The sequence below is a fragment of the Peromyscus maniculatus genome, chromosome X (assembly GCF_049852395.1).
Source record: "Peromyscus maniculatus bairdii isolate BWxNUB_F1_BW_parent chromosome X, HU_Pman_BW_mat_3.1, whole genome shotgun sequence".
NCBI lineage: Eukaryota > Metazoa > Chordata > Mammalia > Rodentia > Cricetidae > Peromyscus > Peromyscus maniculatus.
The window spans coordinates 137,811,170-137,830,500 of record NC_134875.1 but is presented as its reverse complement, the minus strand read 5'-3'; the positions used below and the strand labels follow the sequence as shown (position 1 = coordinate 137,830,500).

The 19,331-nt window shown below is 40.3% G+C and overlaps 1 protein-coding gene across 7 annotated transcripts; it reads left to right on the top strand.

Annotated features, from left to right (window-relative positions):
* The first annotated feature begins 1,772 nt into the window (after positions 1-1,772).
* On the top strand, positions 1,773-18,871 carry LOC121825666 (negative regulator of P-body association). Of its 7 annotated transcripts, XR_013048238.1 has the most exons (7): positions 1,773-2,168; positions 3,988-4,121; positions 6,992-7,069; positions 7,749-7,778; positions 8,274-8,344; positions 13,372-13,436; positions 18,607-18,871. XR_013048238.1 is itself a non-coding variant. In XM_042268972.2 (6 exons), the coding sequence occupies exon 1, from the start codon at positions 1,933-1,935 to the stop codon at positions 2,137-2,139; it is 207 nt and encodes a 68-aa protein (XP_042124906.1). In that variant the 5' UTR covers positions 1,794-1,932; the 3' UTR covers positions 2,140-2,168; positions 3,988-4,121; positions 6,992-7,069; positions 7,749-7,778; positions 8,274-8,344; positions 18,607-18,871. The 7 variants fall into 7 exon arrangements, 3 of the variants coding, with proteins under 3 accessions (XP_042124906.1, XP_042124902.1, XP_076418702.1); XR_013048236.1 differs by lacking the exon at positions 7,749-7,778 and having other exon boundaries at positions 1,776-2,168; XM_042268972.2 differs by lacking the exon at positions 13,372-13,436 and having other exon boundaries at positions 1,794-2,168.
* Positions 18,872-19,331: the final 460 nt, after the last annotated feature.

The window sequence follows — 19,331 nt, the reverse complement described above, 5'->3', positions numbered from 1 at the left end:
AGGGAGGAGGGATTATATGAGCAAAGATGGTCAAGATCATGATGGGGAAACCTACAGAGACAGTTGAACCAAACCGGTGGGAACTCACAAACTCTAGACTGACAGCTGTGGAACCTACATGGGAGTGAACTAGGCCCTCTGCATGTGGGAGACAGTTGTGTAGCTGGGTCTGTTAGAGGGGCCCCTGGCAGTGGGATCAGGATCTATCCCTGGTGCATGAGAGGTCTTCTAGAAGGAGCCCATTCCTTATGGTGGGACACCTTGCTCAGCCTTGATGCAGTGGGGAGGGACTTGGGCCTGCCTCAACTGAATGGACCAGGCTTTGCTGACTCAGCATAGGAGGCCTTACCCTTTTGGAGGAGTTGACTGGGGTGAAGGGGATGGGGGATGGGATGAGGGGGATGGGGGATGGGGGGAGGGGGGATGGGAGAGGGGGGATGGGAGAGGGGGAATGGGGAGGGTGGACATGGATGTGAGGGGGAGGGAACAGGAGAGATGGGGGGCAACTGTGGTTGGTATGTAAAATGAAAAAAATTTAAATAAATAAAATATAAAGCAAAAAAGATTTTCTGTTTTTATTAGTAGCAATTGTTTATAGGGTAGAGTTGGGGGCCATACTGGGGGTAGGAAATGTGAAAAGGGAAATGATGTCATTAGATTTTAATTTCAGTTTTTTAATTGGAAAAAAAACCCATAGGGCCATTGAATTTTACCAAATGTCTATTTGTACCTAGTTTATGTAATAGGCTGTGCAGAGGACTTTGAGGAAGGTAGCCATCTTGGAGGTGTGAGCTAGACATGGCAAATAAGTGTTTTTAATGGACTATCCTTAATATGGTATCATTTTGCACAGAAATGATCATAACTGGAAAACGCATTCCAATAATTTAATTAATTAAATTCTACAGAGCTTGTAAGCAATACAGTTTGTTAAAAGGGGGTGCTTGTGACATGGATTGAAATTTCTCCATTAGCCGACAGTGAGGGCAGTAGTGGAAAGTGTGGTTTAGTTTGTGAACAGGCAAAGTGGCACAGATCCTAAGGTTCTTTAGTGATGCAGATCAAAGCAACTCAGAAGCCTTTTCTCAGTTTTCTCGCACCTTCTGCTTACTGTTTCTGGCTGCTTACCATATAACATAGAATATAATAACAGCACAATAGCAAGATGAGTCATTGTTTTCCATAGCCCTAAAAAGGAATAAAATGTTGCCGATTAAACGTGGAATGCCACCAGTTGTCTGTTTTCAGAGAAATCTCAGATGTTGGAATGAGAAAAAATATAGTGAGTTTTCAAAGATGACAAAAATGTAAAAATTTGAAGGAAACACAATGGTCCTGGGTTGTATGGCACATGATGATTTATTGTGTATCCATTTTCAAAAGCAGCTTGCAATTTAACACTGTAGTCAATCAGTCAACACGTTTTATATACAGTCTTTTAGATGGTTGTACCCGCTTTCATGGCTCTGTGATGTGCCAATGCAACTGCATTGTAAAACGTTTAATTTCTTTGGTTACAGCACCCCCGCGACCCTCCCACACACTCATTCATTAAGACATGCCCTGTTGGCAAGTTACAGGCAAATTGACATTTTTAAAATTAAACCGTGTAAAACTCTCCATATAGTTAATTAAACTGAGGGGGAGATGTGCTAAGGAAAAGCGTTTCATTAAATGTGCACCTTTTTTTTTTTTTTTTTTTTTTTTTTTTTTTTTTTTTTGCATTCCATTCTCGTAGAAAGGTTAAAATGGGATGGGGAACGGAGCGCTGTGGAGGCGGAGAAGGGATATACGTCTCAGGATACAGGAAATACGGTAACAGCGAAACCAGGAGGAAGCCAGCCCTGTGCCTGGAGGGGATCCGCCATCTCAGATCTCTCGGCCTTGCCAGGGCCCACCAGAGAAAACTGAAGCTCTGGTCCGGTCATACCTATGGGGGACCAACCTTGTGCCTCCGGGAGATCCACGCTCCCACCAGGCAATACACGGGAACCCAAGCCTCCAAAAAAGCGCTGTGTCCTGGCTCCGCGGTGGGATTATCCAGAAGGGACTCCCAGTGGAGGTGGTACCACTCTCCCCTCGGCGCCTCCTCCTGCATCTGCTGGACTGAAGTCGCACCCTCCTCCTCCGGAGAAGTAGTGAAATAGATTTTTCCCAGCCTAAATCAGGTCAGATACATTCTTTCTCATCTGGGACATCCAGGCTCTCTGAAACTTAATTATGCTTTCCCCAAGCTCTTCCCCCCTTTCCTGCTCTTTCCACAGATTCAAAAGAGAGACAGAAAGAGAGAGAGAGAGAAAGAGAGAGAGAGAGAGAGAGAGAGAGAGAGAGAGAGAGAGAGAGAGAGAGAGAGAGAGAGAGAGAGAGAGAGAGAGAACGGATAGGCGTTGAATGGCTCTTTTTCAAAGTATGCTTGGATGAAATGGGTATTTGATTACATTGAGTAATTAAGATGTTTTACATGAGATAACTGTAATTTTTAAAATAAACTGCAGTATTTGGATGTTGGTGATAGGCCATAGTGTAGGGAGATACTAACAAAATGTTCACTGGTTAATAAACTGAAATTGGATGGGGACTTACCATACTACTCTCTCTACTTTTGTGTATATTGGAGATTTTTTCCATTTGAAAATGCTTAGTTCAAGACCAAGGGCAAAGATGTGCCTAAGGCCTAAGGCCTGTGCCCAGGGGCAATTATAAGGTGAGCTTTGAGAACTAGGGTTTTTTTTCTATGTAAAATGGGATTTCATAAGGGAAAACAAAATTTACAAAATGATGGTCAAACCCAAGTGCTTGTTCAAGGTGTTCAGGAATCATGGATGGACCAAGGCACTGCTTGTTAGTAGCAGAGAGCCATCAAAGAGGAAGGGAGAACTTTGGGTCGGCCTTAAAGGGTGAGTGACATCTGCCATATGAGATGGAATGTTTTTTAGGCCTAGTAATGAAAGCCCGAGGGCAGGCTTGCTCTGAGGCAGCTTGCCTGTAATTCTGAATCTGTGAAAGAGAGGAGATTCAGGGCCGTAGGCCTTGACTGTTTGCTAAGGGAGTACGCAGCTTATTCTCGAAGCATGAATACCATAGGTGATTTCCAAACAGGCACTGTTTGTGTTTTAAGACTCCCATACTTTCAGGAAATCAAAAGCCTGTTAATGAGCCTTAGAGAATGTAAAAGGAAAAAAAAAAAAACCACCAAGTTTGACTCAAGTCTCATAATGCCTTCTTCATCTCCTACGTTTATGGAGGCCTTGCTGTGGTTAGGCCTTGCGCAGGGAGGTGTGGAGACACATGACTAAGGCACAGTGGCTGTTGCGCAGCAGGAGTGAAATTGGCATTTGAGCAAGTCATGAATAACATTGGCAACCGTGGATCTTCTGGGTATCTAAAGCATAGAACAGGAAGGAGCTCCATTTCACCTCAAAGCAAGTGATTGTTATTCCATAGGCCCTTTCTCCCCTCGCTTTTTACCTCGATTCAAAGGCAAAATGTGGTAATGCTGGCTGCTGGGAGACAAATGCTCACCTAGAAAACAAAGGAAGCCATTCAGGGCCAGAAGTGCTCCTCTAGAGCTCCGTCATTTCTCCCCAGTGATTTCAATCATGGAAAACTGCAATGGTGAATACTTAGTGAAATTTTGTTGTGTGCCATATTTTTTCTAAAGGGTTTTGGCATATTTGAATTGAATCACAAATCCACCAAAGGATGTTTGTATAGGCCAATAAGTTCCCAAGTTACTACAAGTTGTGAGACACTAAGTGTCCATGTTGAGATTTGATTACAAAGAAAATGCTTGGTTCTAGAAACTCGATGTTCTACGGGGCTGTGCAGAACATACCTCCTTACACTGTGTACCCAACTGTTTAAAAGGAAGGTGCCATTGCCTTGGGAACTGAGAGGAACACAAGGAACTGGAAAGGCCAAGGCAAATGAGTCAGCCTGAGTGTGCTAGAAGAAGGGATGACATCACCTTGCTGTACTGTTTTTCAGTCTTTGACAGGTTGCAGTATGACGTCATTTCCTTGGTGCATTTGTAAAATACTTCACCCACTGAAGACCATGACTCTTTCCAATGCTACCCTGCTTTTGCTGGTGACCTGCACCTGGAAGTTGTGATGCTAAAGGTAATCTTTTTTGTTTTGTTTTCTTTCCTAAAAACACATGTAAAGGAAGTAGAAAGAAATTGATAATGGCAAGTTCAAAACAACCAGACAAAACCCAAAAAGCTAGCATTAATGATAAAATTGAAATATTTTCTATATTATACGAAACCATATGCACCAAAAAATAGCCACATAAATCTGCAAGGCACTTTAGTAAATTTACTGCAGATTATAGTTTCTGTCATTACTGCGAAATGAGTCTTTTTAAACCCCATTTTCTAGTAAAGGGGAAAATGACTTGTACTTTTGTATCAATTTTATAACATGCATCCTTTCTGAATTATTTTTTCTAGTGATTTATGGATTATCTTGGGCTATTTTTTAATTATATTGTATTGGCACTATCTTCTTTACCAACATATATATTTTAGTTTGTCCACGAAAAAAAAATTTTTGGTGTTTCAAGTCAGGTTTTCTCTGTGTAGCAGCCCTGGCTGTCCGCGGACTCACTCTGTAGACCAGGGTGGCCCTGAACTCACAGAGATCTTCCTGCCTCTGCCTCCTGAGTGCTGAGATTAAGGGCATGGGCCACCACCACCCAGCCAAAAATTAGTTAGTATTTGTAGTTTGCTGAGAGGATGTGAATGTGTATGAAGGTTTTTTTTTTTACACCAAATATTTTATCTGTATCTACTTGCATAAGCATATTTTGCCTAGTCATATGACATCACAAGAATGTGATAAGTTACAATAACTTTAACGAATCTCCTTATTTTGGTTTTAACAAGGCTTCTTCATTTGGGGGATTGAGGGTAGGGCAGAGATTAGCTTCCTGTATTGGTCTTCAGGAATCATTCACTTTTTTGGTCTTTTTGTGTTTTGTTTTGTTTTTTGAGACCTGATGAGGATAGGCTGGCTGGTCCATGAGCCCAGGTGACCAGTGTCCCCACCTCCCCAGCACTGGGGTTACAGGCCTGGCCAGCACGCCCAACTTTTATTTAGGTGCCAGACATAGGATTTAGGTCTGTGTGCTTGAATAGCCAGTTTGCTTACTGGGCCTTTGCTCCAGTTCTGCTTTCTCTTTTAATTATTTTTATCTATATTTCTCTTTCTTCTAGTTCCCTTTCATTCATTCATTTTCTAATTTAGTGAGTTGAATGCTAGCTCATTAATATTTCTTTTCTAAAATAAAAGGTGAAAACTACAAATTATTATTCTCTACCAGTTTGTAAGAATGTCACAGGTTTATGTATATTATTTTGTTATTATACTAAACAATTATCGCTTTATAATGTCTTGAATGATTTTTTAATTTGGCCATTGTATATGTATGGGTGTTTTGCCTGCATATATGTCTTTGCCATGTGTATGCCTGGTGCCTTGGGATGTCAGAAGACAGTATCAGATCCCCTGGAGCTGGAATTACAGATGGCTGTGAGCTGCCACATGGACCCTGGGAACTGTATCCCATCCACTGGAAGAGCAACAGGTGCTGTTAACCGCTGAGCCATCTCTCCAGCCCCAGCCTATGACATTTTAGTTTTGCTTTTTAAACTTTCAGTTATTTATGCATTCTTTTAAAAATTGTATTTTGAAACCATTAACTAAGCTACAAATTAAAATTTATTTTCTCCCACTTTAAAGTATTTTTTAATCCTTCTTGCAACAACAGCAAAAAATAAATTTATATACGTGCTATACACCTCAATAGAATTTGCTAATATAAAACTTTTTTTGCCAGGTATGGTGGCACATACCTTTAATTCCAGTACCCAGGAGGCAGAGACAGGTGGATCTCTATGAGTTTGAGGCCAGTCTAGTCTACATAGTGAGTCAGGCCAGCCTGGGCTACATAGTGACATCTTATCAACAAACAAAACAAAACTGAAAGCTTTTTTTTCATAAATACAAAGATCATAGTTAGGATGCTTATTAATATTTAAGTTCATGTTTAAACTATAAGGATATTATAAAAACAAAACTTCCCATACCCCTTATCCACATTTATCAACTAGTATTTTGCCACATTTGCCCTACCATTCACTTTCATTTTGCCATCAAAAGGAATTTGCAGCTGTATTTCTGCTTTCCTTCTTAATACTTCCCTGTGTTTACTTGGAATAAATACGTTTTCATGTGTTACCTGTTTTTTACTTTTTCTTGTTGGAAGTTGCAATCCAGGATATTGTATGAGACATAGTTTGTGTGTGTTTGTCTGTCTAGTCTTTGATCAGGAAGTTTCTTCAATTCTTCAGTCTTCTTTGTCTTTGCTGACATTGACAATTTTTCAAAATATAAGACAATTATTTTGTAGAAGGCTCCTCAATTGAGGTGTGTGTATCATTTCCTTCTTTTTATATTTTGATGATGTATGTTGGCAGGAAGACCACAGAATTCATAGTAAATTTTTCTCTGGGCATCATTGTAGCTTGCTCATGAGGCAGATGCTAATCAACATTGGCTTCTTGCTTAAGTTGCTGGGATTTTGTTAGATTAACCCATTGTTTTCTCTTTACAGTCAATAATTTTGCTGTGAATACTTGGAGATTGTACAACTTTTCTGTTTCTCATCAAACTATCTTCTAGTAGTTTTTGCATCTGTTGATTATTCTTGACTAAATGTTTTTACTATGGTGACTACAGAATAATACATTTCAAGCTCCATCATTTTTACTGCATTCACTAGTTTATGTTCTACTTGAAGAGAAAGCTTTTTCTCCATTTACTTATTTATTATATTTAGACACCTAAATTTTGGAGTTATTTCATAAATAGCCTGTTGCTACCATAATTATTTTATTCAGTTTGTCTTCTCCACCCTTGGGCATGTTCACCATTCTCTGACATATGTTTAGACTTATTTTAACATTTCTTTTCTTCCTTACTTTCAGGCTCATCTTATATTTTCTACCCCATTGACCATTTCACTATTTGACTGTGCTACTGGGAGATCGTATTTGCAAACTGAGGTGTGGATCTATAGATCTTTTTATCTTTTATTATTTCACATTTAATTTCAGAGTACAAACATTGTTTCATATTTGTTCAAATTTGCCTTATGTCTTAGAAAACATAACAATTGCTAATTCTTGGGTGTTGGTAAAGGGATTGTATATTCCACCTTTTATATATAGAGGTCTATACATATCTGATAAATGTGTTATCATGTATAAATCTTCTATATCCCTAGTAAAGTCTAGGATACATCTTTTATCATTTTTGTGACCCTTTTCTTAAAACTTTCCTTAAAATCTATTTTGTTTGCTATTAATACATTACAGCAAGGTTCCATTGTGGCGATGGTGTTTCTTTGTCAGTTCTTCAATCTCGCCATCTTTCTGTTGAGATAGGGTCTCTCCATGTAGCCCTGGGTGGCCTGGAACTCACAGAGATCCACCTGCCTCTTGCCTTCTGAGTGCTGGGATTAAAGGCGTGCGCCACCACACCCTGCTCCCCTCCAGTTTTTGCTATATATTGTGTTTTCTTGCATTCTTTAGTTTACTGTGAATTTAGGGCTCACAATAACAACTTTATTATATTACATTGCTGTAGATTAGAAGTCTGGTATAGTTTTCACCTGGTTAAATGAAGTGCTGGCCAGCTGCATTTTTCCCAGAGACTCCAGAGAATTTGTTCTCTGCTCCTTAGGTTGTTGGTAGGATTGCATTCCTCACAAAGGTAAGAGTGAGACTCCCATTTTCTTGATGGATGGTGGCTGATGGGTGATTCCAGCTTTTAAAAGCCCTTCATTTGTGATCCTCTTTCATTGTCTTCAAAACCAACTATAAGTTGAATTCCTCTCACACTTAAAACTTCTCCATTTCCTATTCTCATCTATCCTCTCTCTGACTCAGGTAGAAAAAGGATTTCTATGTTTAAATATACATTCAGTCAAAGTATGCCACCCAGTTAATCCAGAGGAAATTCTTCTGTCTTGAAATCTATATTTGAAATTATATCAGCAGAGTTCTTTTACCTTGTAAAGTGATATAGTCGTCAGTCCTGGGAATTATGATGTGAACTCCTTTACATACCTATTATTCAGCTTTTCACACATTCCATTATAGTCGCTAACCATAACCATAACTCAGTGTTTGATAATCCATTCTTTCATTCAACTAGCAGAAATATTTTTAAAAACGTATATTAAAGCGAACATCTGTTGTATTACAGACATTGTACCAGGTGCCCATACTGCAAAAATAAGATGTCTAAGTCACCCACTAAAGGCATAAACCAGTTTGGTAAGTTCTGTAGGAATTAGCACATTAAGCTGTGTAAGAGAATGCAAGAGGCTGTACTACCTAGATTAGAAGTACCAAGATGGGTTTTTGTGTGGATCGATGTCTGTGCTGGGTCTTGAAAAGTACTCTTGGGTATTACAGCGGGGAAATCTGTTAGTTTTCTGTTGCTGTGATAAAACGCCATGACCAACAACAACCTGAGGAAGAAAGGGTTTGTTTTGCTTTAAGGTTCTGGAAAGACAGCCCGTAATGGTGAGGAAGGCACGTCAGCAGGCAACTGGAGCAGGAGGCTGGCTGATCACGTTTTATCCAGACACAGGAAGCAGAGAGAGAGCTCGCAGGAAGTGGGGCAAGGCTATAAGCCCCCAATGGTCACCCCCAGTTACTTGCTTCCTCCAGAAAGGCTCCACCTCATAAAGGCTCCATGGCATTTCCTGAAACCCAAACTCTCAAGCCCCAGTCCAGCCCCAGCCTCCCCGAGTTGCTGGGATTACAGGCATGTGCTGTCACATCCATAACATTTCCTAACAGCATCAACCAGCTGGGAATCGAGTGTCAAACACAGGCGACATTTCTCATTCAAAACGTCATAAGGGCAAGTAGAGGATATTTCAAGGAGCGAGACTTGAATGACCAAAAGTACAGAGCACAAGACAGCCTACATTTTTAGAGGGTACAGATAGTAGTAGCTAGATCTGCAAGTCATGTAACTTCCTGAGATATAGAGTTAACCTGTCGAGTAATGTGGAGCATGAATATGAAGACTTTGTGTTCTTTACTAAAACGTTTCCAGGTAAATCAATAAGAAACATAAAGTCATTCAAAACTTTTAAGAAAGCCAAATGTGGTGGCACACTCCTTTAATCTCAGCACTTGGAAGGTAGAGGCAGATGGATCCCTGTGAGTTCAAGATGAAACTGGTCTACATAGCAAAGTCCAGGCTAGCAAGGGCCACACAGTCAGAGCCTGCTCTGAAAAAACTTTTAAGGAAAGTGTTATGCTCATATTTATATTTTATATACATCATACAAATCTTCATGTGGAAGATAGCATAGGAAGATATTGGATTGAAAGATAGTTAATAATGTGAAAATCCTTCAAGTAAAAAATAGTCACTGATAGTTGGACGAAGTTAGAGAAATGGATTAAGAAAGATTTATGCAATATTGATCAGATGTTATATTAATCAACGATTAGCCTGTGAAACATAATTAGTAGGAAATATGTAATAAGAAATGGGGATCATTGTTTGAATAACTGGATTTTTGTTTTGTTTTGTTTTTTGTTTTTCCAGACAGGGTTTCTCTGTGTAGTTTTGGTGCCTGTCCTGGATCTTGCTCTGTAGACCAGGCTGGCCTCGAACTCACAGAGATTCACCTGGCTCTGCCTTCCGAGTGCTGGGATTAAGGCGTGCACCACCACCGCCTGCCCATAACTGCGGATTCTAACCTAGCCAAGCTAAGTTGACAAACGTTCATGACAGATAAGAGTTCTAGATAAAGGAAGGCAATTCTCAAGTTTCTGGATTTAGTATTATGTGAAGTCACTGTCTGAGAGACAGAATGCAATTCATGGGATAGTTTTCACTCTTTTGAGTAAGCTAGCTAGGTGGAGATTCCTGGCAAGCTGATAAAGATCTGAGATGACAAGAGAAGTTTTGATAGCTAGGTTAAAAACTGCTATCAAGAGTGACAATTCAAGTCAAGGGAGCGAATGAGACACTCTAAAACACAAATGCATATAGAAAACTGAATACAACTCTAGGACCACCGACATTTCAAGAGTCCTAGAGAAAGATGAACAAAGGGGAAGTAGAGGAGAGATCCTGGCAGAGTTTGCTGTCAGATTTTAAAGGAAATTCAGAAAGCAACTGTCAGATGTGACAAATGGTTTAATATTGAAAAATTATTACTGTTGCCTTTCATTTTTGACACAGCCTCGAGAATGGTATCTCTCAAAGAAAATCTTTAATGATTTCCTTATATCTACAATAAAATATTATTAAATGGCTTGTAAGATAACATATGGCATATCGCTTAAGCCTGATATATTACCATTAACCTCTCTGTCTTATACCAACTGAACAAAAGCCTTTCGTTGAATTTTTTTTTTCCCTGAGACAGGGTTTCTCTGTGTAGTTTTTTTTGTTTTTTTTTTTTTTTTTTGGTTTTTCGAGACAGGGTTTCTCTGTGTAGCTTTGTGCCTTTCCTGGAACTCACTTTGTAGACCAGGCTGGCCTCGAACTCACAGAGATCCGCCTGCCTCTGCCTCCCAAGTGCTGGGATTAAAGGTGTGCTGCTGCCACCACCCGGTGGATTTTTTTAAAAAAAAGATTTATTTGTTGTGTATACATTGTTCTGCGTGCATGTATGCCTGCAGGCCATGAGAGGGCACCAGATCTCATTATGAACAGTTGTGAGCCACCATGGGGATGTTGGGAATTGAATTCAGAACCTCTGGAAAAGCAGCCAGTGCTCTTAACCACTAAACCATCTCTCCAGCTTTTCGTTGGATTTCTTTTTTCTTTCTTTCTTTTTTTTTCTTTTTTGGTTGTTCAAGACAGGGATTCTCTTTATGGCATTGGCTATCCTGCCTGGAACTGGCTTTGTAGACTAGGTTGGCCTTCAGCTGCCCGGCTTCATTGAATTTCTTATCCCACTATGATTCTCTTGAATTTACTGTTACTTCAGGCTCATTTCATATTACCTTTGGAACTCTGACATCTCTGCGGTCTGCCTTACAGACTTGCTTATCTGTCATGGCCTCAGGAGATTTTACCCTAATTCCCTGAACTCTGCTTCAAGAACCAATTATTTATTTATTGCATCGTTGTAATTATTGTTATTTCTGATCCCAGGGTTTGTATTTGTTTGCACACATCAGATATCAAAAGAGTAGACACACTGAAATCTCAGTGTCACTCAATTCCATCTGTGGATTGTGAAAGACCAGTGGTGTGGACAACAGAATTGTGCTGGTTCTGCTTGTCCCCCACCCCTTGTATTGAAAATAGACTCACACAGTATCTCCTGATTACAGTTTCCCCGCCCTCTACTCCTCTCAGTGCCTCCCCACCTGCCATCTCAGCCAGATCCACCCCCTTTCTGTCTCTCATTAGAAAAGAACAGGCGTGTAAGAGATAACAACCAAACATGACAAAATAAAATACAATAAGGTAAAACAAAGCTGTCACATCAGAGTTGGACAAGAGAAACCAGCAGAAGGAAAAGAGCCCAAGAGAAGGCACAAGAATCTGAGACCCACAAGTTCACACACTCAGGAGTCCCACAAAAACATTAAACTGAAAGCTGTATGGTACATGCAGAGGACCTGGATAGACCCATGCATGCCCTGTGCATGCTGCTTCAGTGAGTTCATATGAGCTTTGCTTAGTTGATTTAGAGGGCCATGTTCTCCTGGTGTCTTTCTGCATCCTCTTTTCATGGGGTTCCCTGAGCTGTGAGGGAGGGATTTGATGGAGACATCCTATTTAGAGCTGTGTGTTCAAAGGCTTTTCTCTATGTCTGTCTGTCTGTCTCTCTGTAATGTCTCGCTGTGGGTCTCTGTATTTGTTCCCATCTGCTGCAGGAGGAAGCTTCTCTGATGATGGCTGAGTAAGGCACTGATCTATGAGTATAGCAAGATAGCATAAGAGCAGTAGAAGAGGTCCCATGGAAATCCCTAAACAATCCAGGCTGTTGCAAAGACAATAAATTGCTCTCCACAAACAGACAGTGGGGCCCGTTGCTGAAGGCAGCACCCACACAACTCATTGAACACAGAGAGGTCTAGCTGGTACCTACACAGAACCTTCACCCCTATATTCTAGTGTCTTTGGTGCAGGAAGGTGCTCCACAGGCCACCAAAAGAGAAACATAAACACCATCCCAGCCACAAAACCTTGATCTACAATCTGTCCTGGCTTCAAGATACGCTAGGGCAAACATTCGTGTCATAGAGCTTGTGGGATTAACCAACCAATGTCTGCTTTGACTTAAGGCCCACTCCATGAGATGGAACCCATATACAATACTTCATGGGTGACCAAGAACCTGAACTAGATAGCCTAGAGACCTAGGGTCAAAGCAAATACAACTTTTTTCTAATTACACTGAAATGCACAGTTGGCCTTGGGGCCATAGCAATCTCTGTCCCATTGCACCATGCTCATGAGAGAACAAGGGTGAAATGCAGATTCATCTTTCCCTGTCTTTAGGTATTTCAGGCCTACAGCTGGATCAACGCCCTTGTACTTATTAGAGGGACATCGCATCAACAAGAGGCCTTTTGGTATTATGCCCCTTACCAGGGAGGAGGGTGTTTCGATTGTCTTTTCACTACATCTGTGAGTTACCACCCATTAAAAAGCTCTGGGACTGGATCCAGGAAACATCCACTCAGCATGAGTTGACCAAGTCTTCCCCCTGTTCACCTCTCTTATCCCGTTCTTTCCCTTTCTGGCCCATACTTATCTCTGCCTTTCCTGCTACGATTAGGGACCCTTAATTGGTCAGAGAACAGAACAGGGCAGAGAAAATGTTCTAAAGAGAGATCTTGGGTCTTTGAGGTAGGGACCTCTGGGCTCTAGTGAAGGTCAGTCCACCCTTTGCAGAGTTAGACATGAGTGAGCTGCCTGGTGCTCATATAAGAGACACTCCTGCCTTCCACCCTGTGGATGCCTGGCTGTTTGGTTGGCTCAGCCCAAGGTGGTATGACCTACAGCTGACTTCACAGGCCTAGAAGGAAACAATGCTGCAGCAAGATTATGATCAAGCCAGTACTGTGACCAGCACTTCATGTTGTAGACAGCTGAACTACGACTTGAGTCTTCCTATGGGGTCACAGTGTGTCTTTTAAATCTTTGAACTATTTTCTTCTTCTAAGAGCAGGAGCCAAGGAAAATTGAGAAAGCCAGAGGTGGGCGGGGGGGGGGGGGGGGGGGGGGGAGTCAAGCTGCTGCCTGAACAGGATTCCTCTAGGCCCTAGTTTCTCAGCCCCTTGCTCAAATACTTTCTTGGTCTTTCCAGGACCACATCAATAGATGGACAGGGAAAGAGTTCTAGCTGTGATCTGTGGCCATCCAGAGGGAAGGGTAAGTGGGGCGAATCAAGTACACAAGCTGGTGGAAACCCATGAGTGGCAAGTGAAGAGTAAGTGCCAGCACATGTCTCCTGGCTGGCACCTTAACTGCGCTTGTCACAGGAAGGAAAGACACCTTGCTTCCGGTGCTTAGGAGCACTCTGAGAAGGAAGAGGCAGGCATGCTGATAGGTTCCCACTGGCAGAGGCCTGGAAGTGCCAAGTACAAATGCCTCACCACTATAACCTCTCCCGTGTTCCTGGGAGGAAAGGAGCTACCTGGTCTAACATGCCCGTAGCTCTCAGAACTGGGTACACTGCTGATCTTCAAAAAGGATACCAGTATCAATGGCTCCAGTGCCTACGTCACTGGCCAATGGCCATACCCCAAACGATTTCATTTTAAGTTTCATTGGCCTCCAGGCTCCTACCTGTGTTGCCCCAGGGCTTCTGGAGTGCCTACTGTCCCCGTGGGCCACACTGGTGTGCTGGCTTCTCTTTGGGTGGTGCCTCTGACTCACGATGAGAGATCTGACTTGGCCTGAGTCTACTCAACCTAGCTGTCCTTGTTCACTCCCATGCCTGATGTCTGGTATTTGGCAGAAAGCAAGTATCACTGCCTGAGCCTTTTAGATACCATTTCCACTGGGTGGCAAATGGCAGTTACCCCTTTCTTTATGCACAACAAGAACATTCACCTCTGTTAGTCTCAGTTGATCTGAGTCTTCTGGGTGGAGGCTAAGGTAAGATTTATAGGGCAGTACCTTTGGAGTTAATGGGTCTCTATAACACTAAGTGCATATAGAATACTATGCCACACAATGCTGGCATTCTCTTCAATATGACCAACACTGTCTTTTCACTTGTACCTCCCTAGAAGCGTAGGCCACTCTGGAAATGCACAGAGCTTCTTGATGAATTTGAAAGTTGTCCTCTCAATGCATTCCAGCACTTTTCTGTGGGCTGGGTTGAGAAATAAGCTTTCTGTGATTCTTTAGTGGAGGTAAAACAACAGTTAAACACGCCGAGACCAAAACCAAACTCACCAACAGGAGCCAATGTCTGTCATTCATCAACTACTGGGGAACTTTTCCTAAGCTGTGTTAGCTGCAAGGCCACCACTTCAGCTGTGAGAGACACGAGGAGGGGGAAGAAGTGCAGAGATCTAGACGAGCAAGGAGTGGGATTCCCCCTTTCAAAGTCACACCTTCTCTTTAACTGTGATCTCTCTGCATCTTTTTATGGCTTTTGTCCCACTTTTCCAAAGCATACCAAAGTGTGCATCTTTTCTATTTCTTTCATTCCTTATATTTTGTGTGCACTGACACTTTTTCTATTTGAGGAATGAATTACTTTTTCTAGTTTGTCCATATTGCCTGTAGAAGTTGACATTTACTTGGTACGAGTGAAAGTTTTTCCCTCATATATCAGCCACAATGTGTTTCTTAACACTTTGTCTTTGCTTGTTTTCTGTATTGCTTTTCTAGGGATTATTGGTTTGCAAATGTATAGACATTTTGAAAAACAAAACAAATAATAAAATATTAGTGCATAAAACACTGCATCATAGATTAAGCATATAGTTCATTGATAGAAAATATTCCTATCTTGTATGAGTCCCTGGATTTGCTTCACAGCACCACAAAGCTTCCTAAAAATAAATATAAGACCCAGTGTATAATATTGCAAAATGTTATATTTGGATAGAAAATTTAAATCTGGCAGATTAGTGTTACTTTTACTAAGACCTCCTATGGAATTTTAAGTATAATTTCTTTTAGATAGCATCTTGCTTTGGAGTCTAGGCTTGTCTGGAACTCGATACAGTGGGTTGGTTTCAGACTCCTGATCCAATTATATTTACCTCCCAAGTGCTAGGATTCCAGTCATGTGTCACCACCACACCCTGCTTATAATTCATTTTTGGAAATGAAATACCAGATTTAAAAGAGCTAAAGGTAAATTATTTTTAAAATGTTTATATAACCTCATAATTGTGCTGATGCATAACTATCAAATACGTTTATTTCATGTTTCATAAACCTAAAGTATAAGAACTACTAGTTCTGTCTGAGGTCTGTCTAAAACATGTAGAGACTGGATTATTATACCTATTTTAAAAGAGCACAGTTGGCCCTCCATCAAAGGCTCTGTGTTGGTGAATTCATTTAGCTCCAGTTCCAGATCAACAATGTTCCTTTGTCGTTGTGGTTGTCCTATACCATACTAGTGAATCTATGACTGTTTTGCTGGTAGACTTTTCTTTATATGACCACTTAAACAATATAACAACTATTTACATAGCATTTATATTGTTTTAGGCATTGCAAGTAGTCTATGATATTTATATATGAGAGTGTAAGCATACATGCCATTTATATGGAAATATGATGTCATTTTATATAAGAGAGTTAAGTATCAACATAGTTTGGGATCCATTTCCTGGCAGATACTTGGGGAATCTTGAAATTTGGTTTGCCTCATAATCCAACAGGCTGAGAATATATTTGGATATTTATGAAAACAATTGGAGCCTGGCAGTGGTGGGCATGCCTTTAATCCCAGCAGTCAGGAGGCAGAGGCAGGCGGATCTCTTGAGTTTGAGGCCAGCCTGGTCTACAGAGTGAGTTCCAGGACAGCCAGGGCTGTACAGAGAAACCCTGTCTCAAAAAACAAACAAAAAAAGAAAACAATTGGAACACTCAATGCCCTTCATTTGGAGAACTATTGATTAAGTTGTAGAATCTTGTGACATACTATTACACACATTTTCAGAAGAGCATATTAAATCTATAACGTATATTAAATATGAAATGCTAAATAATGAAAACATTGCATAATAATGTATATTATATAAACTCATCTAAAATGAGTAGCAAATGGAAAACCTACATATTGGTCAATATATCTGTTTATGATGATTATTAAAAAAGTGGAGCATGTACTCTGGACTACATCTGCCAACCTACAGAGGCTGGAAATGGGGCTTATTGGAAAAAATTACTAAACTTTTTCTTTCTCTTGTTTTTTTAGACACAGGGTCTCATTTAGCGCAGGCTGGCTTTGAACTACTAATTATCTTGTCTCTACTTCCCAAATGATGAGATTACAGGCATGTATGCACCACTACACCCAGCTTCTATTCTTGTCTTTATACATTTTATATTTTATCCCTTACTACTACACCTATCTTGAAATAATTTTTATCAAACTTTCAAGCTTATATATAAAGAAAGAAATTATAGACAAACATGGAGACGGTTGATGTACGCTGTAGTTACATTAGTGCACGCATATAAATGTGTATAATGGATAATTCATCAATTACCTCTAATAACAGATCAAACAGTCCTGCCTTTTAGTACAAAAACATGATTTTAAAAAGTAGTCAAAGAATGGGCAGGTCATGGAAGACAAAATGTATATGGCCAACCACAATGAATGACTTTGTGCATTCTTTACTGGAAGTCAAACAACAGTTGAATCAGTTGAAATGAAAACTAAAGATACAAAGATGAGCCACCTCCGTTCTGTCATAAATCAACTATTGTGAAACTTCTAGTTTGTACTAACTATATCAATACCATTCAACAAAGGAATGATTAAAGAAATTAACATTGTCATATAGAGCAATCTTGTGAGACCAATAAAATATTGAGGTATGTCAATTTCATAAAGAATGCTCATTAAGTGTGCTTGGTGGGCCTGGTGGTATACACCCATAATCCCAGTTCTTGGGAAACAGAGACAGGAGGGAAATCCCCAATTTTACAAATTCACTGTTAGTTCTTTCAATTTGTAGTAGTCAAAATTCTTGGGAGATGGCTCAGTGGGTAATGCGCTTGCTGCATGAGTGTGAAGCCCTGAGTTCAAATCCCCATAAACCAGCTAAAACTGGGTGTGGAACCACACATCTGTAATCCCAGCACTCCTACAGCAAGATGGGAGGTCAAACAGGAGACTCCTTGGAAGCTTGCGGGCCAGCTAGCCTGGCATCCGCTCCTGAGAACAGCAAAGAGACCCTGGGTCAGACAAGGTGGAAGGTGAGAACCAACGCCCGAGATTATCCACATGCATGTCATGAAACATGTACACTCACACGTGAATGCACACACACACACACACACACACACACACACACACACCCTATAAACACACAAAAAGATCAATTCTCCATAATCCTCACTTTTATAAATGATAGTGCTAAATACATAATATGTGAGTCATACAATGAAGACATAAGCATTTGGAGTATTTTAGCAGCATCAACATTTTTACAGGTATGTATTTTGACCTGTTTCATTTCTGGAGTTTATGAAAGTGATCCTACATATGAATAAATCAATTTAATTGTTTTTCATAGTAGAAGTTGCAATCACACTCAATGCCGTTCAGCAGAGGAATAATTTAATAGATAATATTATCATATAATATAGTATTATGAGACAACTGAAATAATGAGGTGAGTCAATTTTTATAAAGAAATCTCATTCAAGGAGTGGGGCATGGTGCTACACACCCATAATCCCTGAACTTGGGAAACAGGCAGGAGGGAAATTATGAGTTTGAGACTAGCCCGAGACTAGCCCTGACTGTACAGAGATAGTGAGATACAAAAAGAAAGAAAAAACCATATAAATGGAAGATCTAATTCATATCCCAAACTGCAAATCTAAAATATTTTATTGTAACCACCATCTGTGTATACATATATACGAAGGCATAGACAATGCTAAAGAAGTAATTGATGCTGATGTTTGCATCTAGAGGCAGAGGGAAGACTGAGGAATGGCAAAGGTCTGGTGACAAGAGGGCTTTTATCTATGTTATTTAAGTTAAGTTTGACTAGATATCTAAAGAATGTAAGAGTTAGTCATGGGCAATGAAGCAACAAGGGCCCAGGGGATGGAGGATGATCCACAGAAAAGCAAGAGCCGCTGAATTCTGGGAGAAAATTACACTAAGGGGAGCAGGAACAGCTGATCTAGTTGACATGAAAGCCCTCTTTGCATTCAGATGCATTAGGTACCAACCACTAGCAGATTATTAGTATCCTATGATCTGTTTCTCCCATAATCTGCTTAGAAGGGAATTTGAAGTATTGCCTTCTGAACACGTGTATTTGATCTGTATAATTGCATTTCTCATTGTAAATGAATATCCTTCTCTTTTTATATCTTTCAGTATTATGATGTAATGACTGTGATTTCACCTCCAGAATTTGGATGAATTTAGGACGTGGGCAAGATCGGGTTGTAGACTTCTAGGACTGAAGGCCATGGTGTGTGTGGATCATGGTAAACTCACCAAAGCAAGTAATGCCCTTGAGATGGTCCTGCAGAAGCCAATCATTGCTTTCTTTTGTTGATACCCAGTCTTTACTGTATTACATTCAAATTGCATAAATCCATTAATGTCCAAATAAATTTTGTCTTGTTGCTGTGTTAGAGATATATGACTATTCTCTACTAAATTTTGAGTTTGAAGTAAGTATTCCATGAAAATTCTAAATATAATATATTACTAAAATGACTTGCCAAACTGACCTTTTCCCTACAGATGGCCATGTAATCATCACTGTAGTGTGACTGTGGCAGGAAAGGCATGGGCAGGTGAAATTCTAAAAGACTTAGGTTGCCAGTGAGCTACACTTAACTGACAATTTGTTTATGCCACAACTTAACTATTTTCTTGGTCAAAATGGTTTGTGGGGGAGGGATTAAAGATTCACAGGAAAATTGTGTATGCACTATAACAACTGTCAGCCAGAGTTATAAGAAGGAGAATTCTACCTTCTGAATTATAACACAGGAAAAGTACTTTTTTTCTGAGTGCACAGTGTATCTGAAAGCAACATAATAAACATGCCTATAGGTTAGTATATAAAATGATCACATAATTTGTTCAAG